The sequence below is a fragment of the Phalacrocorax carbo genome, chromosome 2 (genome assembly GCF_963921805.1).
Source record: "Phalacrocorax carbo chromosome 2, bPhaCar2.1, whole genome shotgun sequence".
NCBI lineage: Eukaryota > Metazoa > Chordata > Aves > Suliformes > Phalacrocoracidae > Phalacrocorax > Phalacrocorax carbo.
In genome coordinates this window covers 10,295,542-10,311,960 of record NC_087514.1, presented here as the reverse complement: position 1 = coordinate 10,311,960, position 16,419 = coordinate 10,295,542, and the positions used below count along the sequence as shown (strand labels likewise).

The following is a 16,419-nucleotide window of genomic DNA, read 5'->3' as shown; positions in this document are numbered from 1 at the left end:
GATTCATAACAGACTCTTATGGACTTGACAGATGTACCTGAGTTAGAAGTATAATACCCTCTATTTAAAAAGTAGTAATGTTCAAAAAGACACATATCATGCTGGCATAGCCTGGAAATAACCCAAATGAGACTTGTTAGCACTTCAAAGTCAATTAATAACTTGTGTTACAATCTGAATATCTGAAGATCTTTCATTTGTTGAACAAGATCACAATTTGACAGTGTCTGAAAATCACAAATGTAACCAATAATAAATACACTAATGGACAGGTTGACAATAAAATATGACTAATGAGAATTCAACTAATCTTCAAATGTATGGGCTGATAAGGTTTTGGGTGAGGATTAAGTAAACAGCTCACAAACGATATAAGATTTTTACCAGTGAGAAAAAAAAAATAAGATGTGAAGTACTGAACTACTCTAAGAGGAATGAATAGTAATAACAGCCTAAATTGATAAAAGTAAGGTTTTCAAACAACTAATTTCTACAGTTTTCATTATCAAAACAATAAAGATCTCTAACTGGATATTAATTTTAGGGATTCACATAGCATTGGTTCAGGTAGTGTTCAGTGCTCAACTTTTAGGAAAAAAGGTGAAACTCAGTTTTGAAAAGATCTAGTCCCTGGCTGCATGCATAGGAACCAACCAGTATCTGTACTCTAAAACACACAGAATCTTCAGTTCAAATCTCCTTCAAGCATAAATTATGTTTCAACCTTTCACCCTGATGACATTCAAACAGAAGGGTCATCTTGTCCCTATTTTGATTTTTCTATAACACTTACTCCAAGAATGAAAAAGGATAATGGAAGACATTTTAATTTAGTTTAATTCAAACCTTTTCTAAGGGTCCTTGATACTTTCCACCAGATTTAATAAAATAGTATGTCTGAGCTACTGCAAGACCACAGAAGAATCAGATAATCAATTTACTCTTTTGAAGAAGTTCAAATTATGTGTATTGAACTGATCCAGACAAAGTTATATTTAGGTTTCATCAAAAGGCGAAGTACATATTTTCCTGGCAAACCATCTCCCATCATATCCAAGGATGCTTATTTTTCACTTCCTTCAGTGACGGCCACTCAGTCATTTGCCCTTGTGGTTTGCAACAAACTTAGGAAAATATTATTGGCTTAGCTAAATACTCTGATGGTTGGGAACCACAATAAAATCAGAGATTGCATAACATCATGGAGCAGATGATGATCATTCTGGCATAAACTTGCAATTAGGACTTATTACCTTGCGTAGCAGTTCATAGGGTAGCTATCATCTTCCAGCTAACTAATTTCAGGAGAAACAAAATTTAGAGAGGAGAATAAAAAAAAGGAAACGGAATTAGGAAAATTATAATAAGAATAATTGAATGAAAATGGCAACTAAACGGAAAAGCCACATGATATGGCCACATCTTTGAGAGCATCCTACAAGTCGCCATATATTTTCTGTGTGTGGTGTTAACCAGAAGGTTGTGGCAGAATATGTGTCCACGTGCAGGCAGTGTTCCCCTTTCTGTGCAAACCTGACCACTTAATTAAAGTGAAAAAATACACAAAAGGTCTAGACCCAGTGTTCAATTCAAATGGGTCTTGCCATGGCAAAGGCATCCAGCCAACCTGATAAGTAAAAGAGGACACCAAAGTGCTTATCTGCTCAGGGATCAAAGAAGGGTACACTAATTTTCTTATTTTTGAATGAATAAAGCAAAAGAAGGGAAACACTCAAACAAGAGACACTTAGCAGCATCTGAGACCTTAAACATTAAAGAAAGGCTCCTCCACCCACCTGACATTCTCATAACGATGGATGTAGATCTTATGAAACTGGTGTTGCAAATGTTCATCTTCTACATTCGTCATATCGTTTATCATTTCCAGGACTACAAACCGTGGTAAGACAGAGAGCACCAGCCTTTCCTAAAACAAAGAGGAAACCAAAGTGTCAGCATCAGTCTGAATGAGTACTTCACGGGAATCTGATTGAGCTCTGCCCTATTTAAAGAGCTGGGTAACTGGCAATTTAAGATGTGACCCTCCCCTCTAGCTCAGATAAACTGTGATAATTCACAGTTCAATTCTGAGTCCAGAATATGGACCCTTCTCTCCTTCCCTTCCTAGACATTCTTCCCTCTAATATGTTAAGCTTACTTATTGATTATTTCAAGATTCATCCTGCTTATTACCTCCATTATGAGCTTCTCACTGAACATCACTTACAAACATATCAAGCACTGCATTCAGGCAGTAGTAGCTTGATTAACAGATATAGGCCAGAGAAATTTTAAAGTCTTCAGCAGCAATGAGGATCAGATTTTTATTGTTGCTTGTTTATCAGAACTTACAAACCGAGTGTTTAGCATTCATAACCTGTATAATTAACAATAAAGCTGGAGAATAAATGAAGTGAAAAATACGCAGAGGAACAAGACTCCACTTGGTGAAAAGGACAGCATTTAGACAAAGCTTAGTTGTACTGTCAGAGATTAAAGACAGGGTTAATATAAAATAATGCATGCCTAAGATGTTTTATGGGAAAGATTTAGCCATAGACTAGTTTGTATGTTTATAGGGTTATAACAGATAACAAGAACTAAGTTATAAAGTGCCTTGGGAATCTCAGAGTCTTCTCAACAGTCTGTGACATGGAAGTACTTACACCATTTTGACAAATGGGACTGGATTTCAAAGTTCCTTGAAAACTCTATATGTAATCTGAGAAGTAAGTGTTTATATGTGTCAGTGAAGCAGGTTTCCAGGGCTTGTTGGCTTGTGGCCCACTTCACCTCTTTTTTGAAGATGCCCCCAGGACAGATTGTGGGCTGAGCTGTTCTGCTGACCCAGAGCTGACCATTCTTTTTCCCAAAGGCCTTGTACAACCTCCCTGTCCCATAATGGATTCATGACTGTTCATGTCATACAGTAAAGACTGTACAACAGCAGCCACTGAAACAGTTCATGGAAAATATAGCCTTCTCCCACACCTAAAGGCATGTGGGAGTTGGGAAAATGGGTTGTTCTGCAGATGACAGCCTGCTCCTGGCCATCTTTTAGGTCCTAAGGGAGCAGATAGACTTTCACTCATTCATTGTATGGACATTCATGGTGGAGTGCCTGTCAAGAAAGAAAAAACTAATTTATTGGGATGTTTGGATAGGGTGATGTTTGCATACAGTCTCAAATCTCCCAAAACAGAGAGTTGGTTACTGGTGGTGGGAGTCTCCATTGCAAGGGTCCTCATGGCAGTGGCTTCAGCTAGGTCAGCAGAGACTCCTCACATGACTCTTCTGCTCAGTTCTTATAACCTGGCTGGCCCATGATCCTGTGACAACCCCAGTCCAACATAATTCATCACTATTGGTATATTTTAACAACATACTAAACATTTCTTAAATATCTAAACTACCTACAAAAGACTAATTCCATAGACCATTTCTGCAGGGACAGTTTCTACTGTGTGTTTACAACTGTCTTATCTATGCACAATTTAATCATAGCAGCAGGAATCACCTAGAAAAGGTCCTGGTTGGGACACTCCACTCAGGATATTAATTAATACACTTAAACATATAAATGGGACTAGGCAAAGCAGGAGTTGCATCTGGGAAATTCTAGAACTGCCCAAAATTCCCAGCTTCTGTAAGAGTCTCTTAATGTGTGTGAATTGTGAAGTTAATCTCCAGCTTTCAGGGTGGTTTCAAGTTAGTCCATTGTGTCCAACCAGTCTGTTGTCTCATCTATGCTGCTGGATCACACAGAGAACTGGCGATGTAAGTCTACTGTGTGAGCGCACACGTCTCTGGTGCTAGACCACAATTACGAAAATCAATTCTTTAGTTATACTGGTAATTCGAGTCACTTAGCTCTTTCCACACACATAGATGTGTTACACGGTTCTTCTGAGAAGGGCTGACTCTTCTGCTCATGTGAAGTAGGTCCAGTCATGTGCTCTGCTACTGGAGGAAGGGGCATGGGCTCCCTGAGCTATCATTTGCAGACTGTGCATCTGGGACTCAGGGCTACCATGTCTCTTGACACTCAGGAAGAGTAAATATTTGAGACAAGCTGGAATAACATATAATTATATAGATGCACGAGTTTATTAACAATGTATATTATTAATGTATATTAGTAGAGTATCGGTGTATATTAGTTTATTATTAGTGTGTATATATAGTAGATCGGGTCATATTAGCACACATATCTGTACAGTATTAGTGTGTAAGTATATATATACACATATACACAAAAGTGCTCTTTTCCAGCCTTTGTCATAATATGAATAACCGCATCTCAGTAGGGCCAGGCAAGCCTTCGAAAGATTATTGAATTCTTTCATAAAAGCCCTAGATCATCCCCTGAGAGATTTTACAATGTCCCTGTTTCAGTGGCTCATCAGTTTGACAGCTCTGGCAGATTTTGCATGCATCCCACCCAAATCTGTTTCTCTGCAAATTAAGCTTTCTTTTTATCTTTTCAAAGTGGGTATGGAAAATCATTGATTGCCTTCTTCTCTGTAATGATCTTTCTGTACTGAAATACTGTTTTTGTGTCCTCTTGCCCTCAGTCTTTCTTTTCTAGATTAACCAGATTTGTCCAGTATTGGAATATATCACTCCAAATCACTCTGAGGCAAAGCTAGCCGTTTTTCACTGAACTGGCTCTAAATTATTAACCATTTTTTTCTTTACAAAAGAGTAAAAGAGTGAAATCTTATTGAACTAAAGAAAAGAATGTCATTTCTGTAAACTACTTATCACCAAATTTCAGATGACATTTTGGGGAATAGGATAGATCTAGGGATAGCCAGATGTGAACTTCCAATTCAGGCATATGCGGAGAGTGTGAAGAGGTGGAAGACACCAATGAAGAAAGTCCTCTCAAGCAATGCCCACAGAGGAAATGCAGCACAGTGTGAATATCTTCCCATATTTTCAAAGAAGTTTAGTACTACTGCTGTGGAGAAAGCCCTTATGTAGTACCAAGCCATATGGGGGGTGGAGATGGTTTCCAGAGCTACTCTTCCCTTTCATACCTAGCAAAGGCAGCTATTTCTGTAAACCCTTTCTCCATCTCTGTCCACCACACCCATCACACTTTAAGAAAGACCATTTGCAAGTTTGGAAATTGAGATCAATGTTGAACCCAGACATGAAGTGGGAGCCAAAAGATATAAAGAAATTAGTGTCAGAAAAGAAAATGTCCAAAGGTTTCAAAATCTCTTTACTGAAAATAAGAATATGGAATAAAATAAGTAATACAAAATAATGCCATATAAATATTTGATGAGAAAAAGCATGAGTCCTGGAAATAGCCTTATAAGTTTTAAGATGTTCAGAAATTCTAGTAGATTGCAGCTCTTTAGGGCTAAGTCTTACTCAAGCTTTTAAACTGTAGGGAAACAAGCACTTCATTACCACTCTTGTAAAGAAATTCTTAACTGAGAAGGAGCTGCAAAGTAGGACATAAGCTGAATTCCAGAGGTGCAGGACAGATGATACCGTCTTATAAAATCTAATTACTAGTATGGAGCTGAGTTATCACACATATGGTAAATAGACTTGTTTTGTTTATGACCATTTCTAGGCAGGCTCGATCTAAATCTTAACATTAATTTCTGATATTTATTTTTTGTTCAGCTAAGCCAGCCTGGTCTTGCTTTGTATCCTGTTCTATCTAGTCAGGTGAAAAATCCATTCTTGCCATCACTTCTTGGCAATGGCCATTTCCTGTGATTCCGGTTGCCTTAAGCTGGGCTGAAGACCCTAACTTATACAGCATTTGCATTTTCTATGCAGATTTCTTACTTATTCCTTGCATTAGGATCAGTCTTTTCTTCTCTTTGTACCTCACCTCTCAGACCTCAGAAGATTTGTTGTCATCTAAAGATCTATTTTGGTCACACTGAGGAGATATATGAGAAGAAAAGGTAATTTTAGGTTGGTTTAGAAGAATATGGTTAATTCTTGAACCAGCTGTAAGGATAGGCCCATCCCTACTGAGTACCACAGAGGCAACACACAACACTCCCGTTATTAGGAGGTTATAGCATAAACTAATATTATCCAAGCTATGGGGTATGTCCCTTCTTGATGGGAAAAGTTGTTCAGAAAGAACAAGACAGGGCAAAGAGCGATGATAGGTGGAATGAGAGAGAAAAGCAAAACAATCACGAAAATGCTGGGTTTGATGCCAGCAGGATTAGGTGCTGTAGATGAAATATAGCCACAGAGGAAACATCTGAAGAAATGAGGAACTCCTCCTCAGCATTCATAGGAGGCAATATAATTTCTAACTTACAACTTTTACAGTAAAGATCATGAAGAATTTCTACTCTGAGCAGTTTTAGTCAGTAGGGACAATCCTTAGCTACAATGAAAACTGATTGTGGATAAACACCTTCATTTGTCTAGGTGGCAGCCCCAGCTGAGATGAACTGTACGTTTACTTAAGAAGGCAAAACACATGCTGCTAATAGGTTCTGCTGGAGTGGAGGTGTGTAACACTCCACTCTGAGATGGCAGCTTTCTCCCGGGTCCCTGCCTGCATAAAATTGTAACACAGAAGGTGAGAGAACCAAGACTCTACTAATATTTAATCCACGTGTTCTACAAACCTTTACTAAATCATGGTCAGCCTTCAGAAAGGAGAGAAAAAAACCCAATCCAATTCAGTGATAGCTGATATAGAACAGGCAGTGAGCTATCATGCAGTGAGCTCATCCTTTATTCTGGTAAAAAGCCCAGCTCAGACCTTCTGTTTCCCCATATAAATTGTACTAATTTTAGCACATCTGCATTGTCTTGACTTTTTTTCTACCATTCCCACTTGGGAATTCGGCTATCGTCCGCTCTTCTTCTTACATGTAAACACTGGATGTGGTGCTTGTGATAGCGAGAAGAAAACCGGTGCCTCAGGAGGTCCTTTACACTCCTGCAAACCCAGCTTTTCACAGGAATGTCTAACACTAAGATAGCTCCCATTTCAAGCAAATGTCCCATGGCATCTTAAGATGTCATATTTGGGAACAGCTGCTGATTGATATTGCAGGAACCAGAAACATTTTTGATATCTTGTGCCCTTCAGCCTTCTATAACAGAAGGCACTTAGACTATATATTCTCTTATTCTTTCACTATTAAGATACATCACCCAATATGACCGTATAATAAATCCAGCCTTTGAATAAATCAGATCAGTCTTTCAGGGAGCCATATGATTAAAGTGTTCGATCAGTTCCTATGAAAATACTTTCAAAATAGCACAAAATCTTTTCACTGTAAAAAGAAATATGTTACCTCCTACCTTATCCTTGCAGGAAGACAAATAGGAACACAAATGCAAAAAGAAAAGAAGATGAAAGAAAGCAAACAGAAATCCTGGATATTATTGAACTGCTTATGAAATCTATGATAAAAGAACATAACAAAGGCCATTTCTTCATAGACATATGGCTAAAATGCAGAATATACTTTTTTCACAACAAGAAAAGCTTACATTCCTTGTTTCCATTCACTTAAGAAGGTAGCAAGCAATGGGTTTAAAACATTTATTTAAAATAAAACATAGTTCGCTTGGCACATGTTCACTAAGCCAAGAAAAATGTGCCCAGCACATTTGATATCTTAACCTTGATGCTACTCATTAAGGTAAGTTAAATGTTCTTGGCTGCACATAAGATCTGGCAATGATCCATAAAAAACAGCGGTTAATTAGTATGCCTCTGCTGCAGTCCCCCTCTGTTAATACCGTAGCATGTGCGAGCTCATGTCAAGATCACAGCTGAGAGCACATATGTAGCTTATGTCACTATTTTGTATTATTTATGTCATGCTATGGAGGAACAAGAAAAATAACGTGTGTGTGTGTGTGTCTTTATGAAGCACTCCAACCAGCAGTCAGTTATCTGGTGCTGAAACATCCAAAGGATAGAAAATTCTTCCTTCTACAGGCACCAACTGTCCTTTGCTGTTCAAGCTGCTCTTACACCACGCCAGACTGACAGGGTGGTGGGGACGCTGAACCGAGCCCCTTCCAGAAATTGAGCACTGAGAGATGGACTCCAGTGTAGATCATATCCATCTTTTCCTACAGCTGGTGCTAATGTTCTATGGACCAGGATGTCTCTCTCTTGACAGGTCTTTCACATCATTTTTTGCTTTAATCCAGCAGTCAAAAAAGGTTTTCATTTATCTGAGAATGAGTGTCAGGTCACAGTTCCCTTCCTATAAAGATCCTTGCCACACAACTCCCCTTTAAACTAGCTAAATATGATTATTCCCCTTCCACAGATTTAGATACCGTGGCACAGAAGACCAGTGCAAATGTTTAGAGGTCATGTGCAAAAGAGCAGTAGCAAATCACAGAGAAGAAAAATGCAAGTTTTCTTATAGTCTTCTGTACCATCCTATTTGCATGATTATAGAGTCCTCACATTTCTGTTCAGTCTCTCCTGGAAGGCATTTCAGAGAGGGTGGACAGACATGAGAAAAAAAATATCTTCTCTTTTTCAGAGAAAGGCTTAATAAAGAAGTGTCATGAACTCTAGGGTGAAGGAAACTACATTATCCAGCTTTGTTGAAAGCTTGCTAGTTGAGCAATTGGCTAAGTGGAGACAATTCAAAGGTGAGCAGCAGTAGTGATAAGTGGTTTGAAAAGCAACAGATATACATTTGTTCAAGAGAAAAGGCATAGAAGAAAGAAAATAGCAACAAAAGGATGTTATAAAGGAGCTGGTCATCTATTCTCCTATTAACCACTCATGACATGAATCATCCCTAGTCTTTAAGATGGAGCAGTCAGAGTTTAGAGTAAATAAATGTAAAAAGAATGTTTAACCCAAACAATAATGAAGTGAAAGGAAAAAAGACCAGTAAAAATCACTAAATGTAACAAACTGATGGTGGAATTCCAGTCTGGATACAGAAACCTGAATTTTGGTGACTACAATGTAGGTATGCTTAAGCTTCCATTTTATCCAGTGAATCTGGAAGGATACTCAACAGATCAGATGTAAATGACTACTTTAGTGTCACTACAGGTCTCTCTGGGCTCCTTTGTCCATATTGACTGGATCTCAGCTGACTGTAGTGGGAGCTCAGAGGTGAAAAAAGCGTGTAGTCACCTAGTTTAGGAGGTGTCTAAATATGGAGCTGACTCCTACCCAAGCTACTCCTTCAGGAAAATTTAGGAACAGTGAAATAAATCCTGAAGTGATGAAGCAAATTAATTCATGAGTCACATATATCTGTTTAAAGTCCCAAGACTGTAACATTGATACTTTCTCTAATGGCCACTTCTCGTTTTATACATCTGTAATAGTCATTCTTTTCTGAACAACTTCTCTGTGGTCTGTGTGCACTGATCCCTTGTGTTCCTTGTACTGAAGCCGGGAGGTATCAACAGTGCTTACAACTGCACAAATGTAGCTAGGCACATTCATGGAAAACTGGGACATGTCTCTGATGAGTAAATAACAACCTTTGGAACAATTTTTGAGAAAAGTCAATTAACCAGTCCACAAGGTCTCGGTCTTGTGAATAAAAACTGAACTGGAGACCTTTCCACTGGTCCAGATCAAAGAAAGCAAAATACTAACAAGCACAAATCATCAGCAAACAATCTGAGGCCTGCAGGAGGTTGCCAGAAGGAAGGCCAGACTCCCCAAGGTTTCCCTGCAGACCATGTGAGGGTGTCCCCCCTGCAGGGTTTGCTGTCTGCATATGCTTCCTACACCAGCTCCTCTTGGATGGTGCACAGCAAATGACAAAATGCTGCTTATACTGCCCTGGGGCTTTCCTTTGTTTCTCAACATTTTTATTAGGACCGGCTTTGCTGAGGGATGAAAAGCCCCTCTTGAATGACAGTTCAGTTCAGGTTTTGTTCTTCCTCCTCTACACATACTTTCAGATGGGTGAACCTACCTAAATCTTGTGGGAGGAAATCTTTAGATTGCGTAACAAGTTCTTACGGCTATTCCCAAGACAGTTCTGTAAAACTGGAATGGACGTACCCCAGAAATATTTAACTTGGCAGAGACTCTAGAGAAACTGCTTCACACTTCCCATATTGATTTTTAAGAATCATTTTGCCAGAACTGTTCAGCTCGGCTTTAACAACATTTATAATTAATATCATAGATGCTTTATTGTCTTAAGCACTGAACTTAATAGGATGAGAAAAAGGCTGTTCAGAGCAGTGGTTTTAGCCTTTCCAGAGCACGTGAGCTTTTGTTACATTTAGGGGAAGTAGATAAAAATGGTATTGTTTTACTGAAAAACTGACAATGTTCAGAATAGATGTAATTATTGTAGATGCCACTCTAGAAAATGGGAATTAACACTTCTCGTTATGATGAACAGCTCTGAAGAGAAATTCCTTCATTCTTACTTAGTGCACAATGGACAGTCTATTTGCAGCTGTTCTTTCGTGTGCGTTATCAAGACAATGGCAAGTAATTAAAAAATATGGAAGGAACTGCAATATCTAACATGTTCAGACTCGTGGGTTATGAGGTTGCCTGTCAGCTTTTACTACTTACTGCTGCAGTATGTGATATTAACTTTCTTTTATTTGAATTCAGGCAGTTGCCATTCCCGCTTATCCCATCCTTGGCTGCATGCTCTATTTAGGCATCTGCTGTTCTCAAAGAGAAACAAGGCCAGATCACACAGGAGGTTTTGGAGTCTCCTTTTGTTTAGCCATTGGCTATGAAACATAACTAGGGTCTCATCCAAACTGATAACCCAATGTTTATGAGAGTCATGATTTTTTCCAGTAGTGCCTGATTAGTTGTTAACTGAGAAGTACTGTAGAGTTTGTAGTAATGTGAGGAGGAAAAAGTTTCTTCCACACACTTCTTGCAGTAAGGGCATTTTATCCAATTGTTTCCTCAATACTATTGTCCAGAACAGCATGAGGCAATATAAGTAGCACATGCTGAAGGGAAGGACTGCAAGATACTGCTGGTCCTTTGCTTTGTTTGGGTAATGAATAGTTTGAAGATTCGAGAATCTGAAACCACATGACAAATTCTTGGCAGAGCTTGGTGATTACCAGTCTATTGCCAGGTGTCAAAGGAGGTGCCTTTCTCATGAGCCAGTTGGCTATGTAAGACTATTGCATTCTTAATGCCTGTTGCCCTGTGCTCCCTGAGCAGTAGAAGGCTGATTCTAGGGCTGCCAGTTCATGCCTTCCCTGTATCATTTTGGCTTTGTAAACACTTACTCACCCTGTAGCCTGCTGGGAGGTGGTGGAACAACCCTCCCTGTCAATTTTTTTGGTGTGGTACCTGTTACTGCTGCTACCTGTATCTTTTAAGTAAAAAATTGTATTCCTACATAAAATACTTACAAAAAATATTTATTAAAATATTTTAAAAGGTAAACGATTCATCATGAAACTAAGTGCAGCTGGTGCTTACACTGTATGGCATGGGTGCAATGAATCATCTCACTGTAAGGCCACATGAGCGCCACTAACTGGCACGGGAGTGGGTGGGAGCACATGTCCGGGGATCAGAGCTGTAGGGAGCAAGTCTGTGTTTCTTGTCAGCAGTGCCTGGCTGTTAGATCTGCTAGGCTACATCGTGAAACTATCTCCTGACACTGCTTTGTCATTTGAGCTGTCTTTTAGCTTAGGCAATAGAAACTACAGGTCTCAAATTCAGTGCCGGTGTCTGTATTGTATTTGAGCAATGGTTAATAATCCCAGATCCTCTGGATCCTAACACATGATTTTTTGCGTCCTGAATGAAGAGCACATTAGACTTATAATCCACTGTGAAACCCAACCATGTAACAAAGACATGCAGCACAAAGCAGGAGTTACAAAACTATTTGTGTTACCACCCTGCCTTGTTGACATGAATATTTATGCTTACAAGTGATACTGTCCAGCCCCACAGTAATCCATTAGACATATCTAATACATGGAAAGGCAGATTTTGTATCTTTGTAATTTTGTTTCTTCTAAATCTCATTATTTTATTTATTTATTTATTTACTTACTTACTTATTTATTCTGTATTGAACAATTGTGCAGAAAAAAATATCCAGAAGAAAAATATTTATAAGGAAATAAGACACATGTCTCAACAAAAAGTATTGTGCTGTCTTCTAGAACATTGGTTTCCTTAAATTCCAGTTAGTTTGGACAGGAAGGATGAAGCCATGCCTTAAGAACAGGAGAAAGACAGACACATCTGCTGGAGACTGATTCCATAATGACAGACCTTAAGCAATTTCTTATTTTACAGGAATGCAACATGAGAGCAAAACAACTCCTACAATTCAGTTTTGTTCTAAAATATCAGAATGGCCCCATCTGACTTTAATGTCTATAGGGCTATGTCCCGGTACACTTTCACTTCTCTAGGACTTCTTTGACTTGTCTTCTGCTGAATCTTCCTGTAATTGTTCTGCACTGTTTCTACTTTCTATTCATTTAGATGTTTCTTTTTTCATTTTGCTACTTTTTTGCTGTTTCATAAATTACTGGGCAACTTCAGCAAAATATACATTTCTCAACAGTACTGGTTAGTGCAGCTAATGACATGGAAAATGCAGAAAGCAAGCTCACATGCCATTTATTTTTCAGCTTCATCTTTATGTGACTAAATCACTGCAGAACAAGATGTAAAAGAGCTAGAAGATCATCTGTTCTGTTCAAAACAAGGAATACACATTTCTCAGAGACTTACAAGACTCCAATACTAAACAGCACAAGCTGGATAAAACTTCCCCTGCGAAGTTTCTCTAGGTTGGAGTAATGGTCACTTTCTGAAAATCAAATCCCTTTTAATAGGCTTGTAAGTGGGTACTTAAATACTGATGGTATGAAAGAGCTTTGGTCATAAACATTTAATAAACATTGATTCAAAGATTTTATTTTACCTTAAATTATCTCAGCAATGGCATCAGTGACTTAACTCTGTCTAGCTTAGAATTGGTACGGCTCCTGGTCAGGTAATTTAAAACCGTTATCTGGACCACAGAGTCTCTATATTAATTGTGAAGCTTGTAAGGATGTTTTTAGAGTCCTCCTACAGTCATTTCAGGTACTAAGGAAAGTCAGTATAAAGTTTCCTTAGTACCCTAAAAATTCCGATCCTGAAAAAGAAAGAAAAATTAGTAAGTATATTCAGAGCCTGGGAGAGGTACTAGCCTGATGAATTTGGAGCCTGGAGTTTTTTATTTAAGCAGAGATAACTGTACTGCAGACCAGCTGGCAGAAATGTCTCATCGCTGTAGGGGGCTGAAACTATTTCATTCCCCTTACTCATTTAACCCTTGTCCAGTTCCTTGAGATAATCAGCAAGGGCTGCTACTGCCAGTCACTGGCAGCTGTGATTATGTTTTTTTTTCTTTTTCTTATTTTTTTTTTTTTCATTAGAGACCTCTGTAGCAAGGAGCTGAGAACACGGGAGGCACATACCACAAAAGCCTGATCAACGAGTTATCAGTCCCATTCACTATTGACCAGCACAGAATTTAAACAGCCTGGTTTAGAGATGAAAAAACCCACACATATTTTCACAAAGTAGTTTTATCATTGGTGAATCCAAAATCCATCTACTAGGGAGGGGAAGCAGAGGTTAATTTTTCTAGGGAAAACCCTGTGCCTGAAGTCCTGACACTCTCTGGGATTATTTTTCCCCTGTATACATTGCAGTTCAGGGCCTATTTCTCTAGCACTGGCTGTAAATCTTATTATTCTGTTTGAGTCCATGTGACTACTCCAGATTTGCAAGGATGATTTTTTGTCTTGATTTTACTTTAAATTTCTATTGAAAGCAAAATGTGGAGGTTATGCTTTGATGATAAAGAACAGACATCAGCAGCAAACGTAAAGGAACAACATCTAAAATCTGACAGGTAAAACATTGTGTTTTCTACTAAGTGGGCTGAGCAGATGGGGTGTTTTGAGACAAGAAGATGTAGAAAATGTGCATGCTGGTCCTGAGGTATGTTCGCTGGTACCTACAAAAGCATAAGTGCATGTAAATATTTCTTCTCCTCATCCCAAAAGGTAGGAAAAGTCTGTCAATCGACTTGAGAAAAAGAAAATCTTCTGCATCACAGTATGGATTGTAAAGAACAATACAAAGTTTGGATATTTCTTTCCTTCTTGGATTAATCAGTATGTTATACTTTGAGTATGATCCTCTATTCTGAGAAGAAATTTCTATTGGGATCATGATTCTTTAGAGAAAGGTGCCAAGAAGAAAAAACTCTGGATAACTGTGAAAACCTTTCTGAGCATCTCACATTTGACAGACTTTTTCCTATAAAGAAGAAAGCTGGCTAAAATGCAATATCTAACCAGATGTTTACACAGAATTTTTAATTTGGAGGTTATTGTTTGTTCTTTAAAGATAAAAGTATTGTGATAATGATTTTTATTTATGAAGCATTTTAAACTACTTCTACAATGAAAAAGGAAGGACACGTGATCTCTAAAATTCAGATTACTCTTTTTTTAAACTAAATCTGAACTTCATCCTCATGCCACTTTAGAGGGATTTTCATATTCTTAGCGCCAATATAAAAAAAGATGACTTTATGGCATTTAACCCTCTTAAAGCGCCCTTTCCAATCCCAGTCAAATCTGCTCTTACTTTAGAGACTGCAAAGTACTGATGGTTGATTAAAATCTAGATCTGTAAGAGCTTGATAAAATGTACACAACATATAAGCTTCTTTTTTCTCAAAAAAAAAAATAGAAAACAGAGTTCATCAATCTGCAAGAGAGCTTCTTAAAGCTGCAGGAAATAAAGATTGTTGTAAAGTGTGAAAAAAATCCTCTGGAAATAGAGGTAGAAGGGAAACAAATGGTGAACAGAACAGTTTTCTAATGGAAAAAGAGATTAAGACAGGATTACAGGTTTTCCCCAGATAACAGGCAGGAAAGACTAAATATGCCAATGGCAGACTGTTCTGAAGACTAAGGGATGTCTTCTTTTTCTACAGCCCTCATACTCACTCTGGAAAAACAGAATGTGTGTTCATACCCAGAAAACAAAGCAACCCTCTTCTCGCCTGGAAAAATGGTTCTTTAGGGCAATTGAGCTCAAATCCTATGTGGAAATTGAATTAAATAATATCCAAACTGGTTTAACTTTCAAAATGAGCTTTAACTGAATTTGTCAAATCTCCTATGAGAAAGAGATTAGCTGCAAAGTAGGTGTCCAGTAAGCCAGTGGCAGGTCTTGCATGTCTGCTAGTGTGTTCTCATAGAGGACACTTCCCATTAGACCATTTAATGAAGAAAAGGTTTTTCTTCCTGTTCCCCACTAATCTGACCAAACCCATAATTATGCCTGCAGATGCTTGTCTTCATCCCACCTTGATGGGAAGCATCTTCAGAAGCTGGATGGATCAGATATGATACCAGCCTGGACTTTCTCGCCTGAATACTCCTTGCAAGACAAGAGGCACACAGTGGTTGTTCCCCACCAACTCTGTCTGAATTGCTCCTTCTTCTAGCCTTCACCTGTTTCTTCTGCCAGTGTGCTAGACACCCAAGAAAATATATTCATAAGGCTTAGGGAAGATACTGAGAAGGAGTTTTATTTCCATACAAGAGGACCTTCTCTTAGTGGAATTTATGATGATGCCTGCAGAGAAAGGGGTCTGCTTGCTAAAGACTGTGTTGGAGGGCTATGGAAAAAATATAGCTAAAGATACTACTGCATTTTGGCTTTATTATCTCCTAGCACTAGCTAACTCCACTGAAACTGCACAAATGTAGTGCTAAAGTAGAATAATTTTCACTATTTGGCTTCTCAGTGCTTAACATCTGGAGGATTTCTTTCTGATTTGAGTTTTAGTCCCTCCCAATAGCTTAGCACAGCACTGGCAACACAGCTTTGCTAGTGAGCTCTCTGCACCAGGTAGGGAGTTTTCTCTTCATGAATTATGCAGGACCTGCTACAGTGAAAACAAGACCAAACACCTCACCAGAGGATGAGTATAAGCATCACACAGGTCTGGGCTGATTTCACTCATCATCTCAAACAACTGCAGAAAAGATCCTTCTTTCATAAGATGCCATGAGGTGCTCTAAATCTACCAGAACTAATGCAAATAAAATGTTTCAGGGAGGCTTTATGTTATTTTTTTAAACACTGGTCCCGTCCACACATTATTCAAGTTAGTAGAATACAGTCTAACAACTTTTCTTAGCTTGAAAGCAGCCTCCAACTGATATTTCCCTACTGCTTTATCTGGGCTTCATTAGCCTCATTGGTCTAGAGAGGTCTTGGATGGCGAAGTCTCTTAATTATGAGTAAAATTACTTTTGTCTGAATAGCAGTCCTGTAAGGCTGTGATCTTATTACAAGCTAAGAGGTAAGTGTTGGACTGATTTTTAAAGCTATTTAGCTAAACTTCTGTGATGTTCCCTTCCCAGTGA

At 38.5% G+C, this 16,419-nt stretch overlaps 1 protein-coding gene across 2 annotated transcripts in view; it reads right to left on the bottom strand.

The window, feature by feature from the left end:
• Window positions 1-16,419, bottom strand: part of ADCY8 (adenylate cyclase 8) — a 139,340-nt gene that overhangs the window by 83,995 nt on the left and 38,926 nt on the right. For both annotated transcript variants that reach the window (XM_064442079.1, XM_064442080.1), the window contains exon 3: window positions 1,797-1,927. In XM_064442079.1, the coding sequence (XP_064298149.1) occupies window positions 1,797-1,927 (131 nt within the window). The remainder of the gene's footprint in view (window positions 1-1,796; window positions 1,928-16,419) is intronic.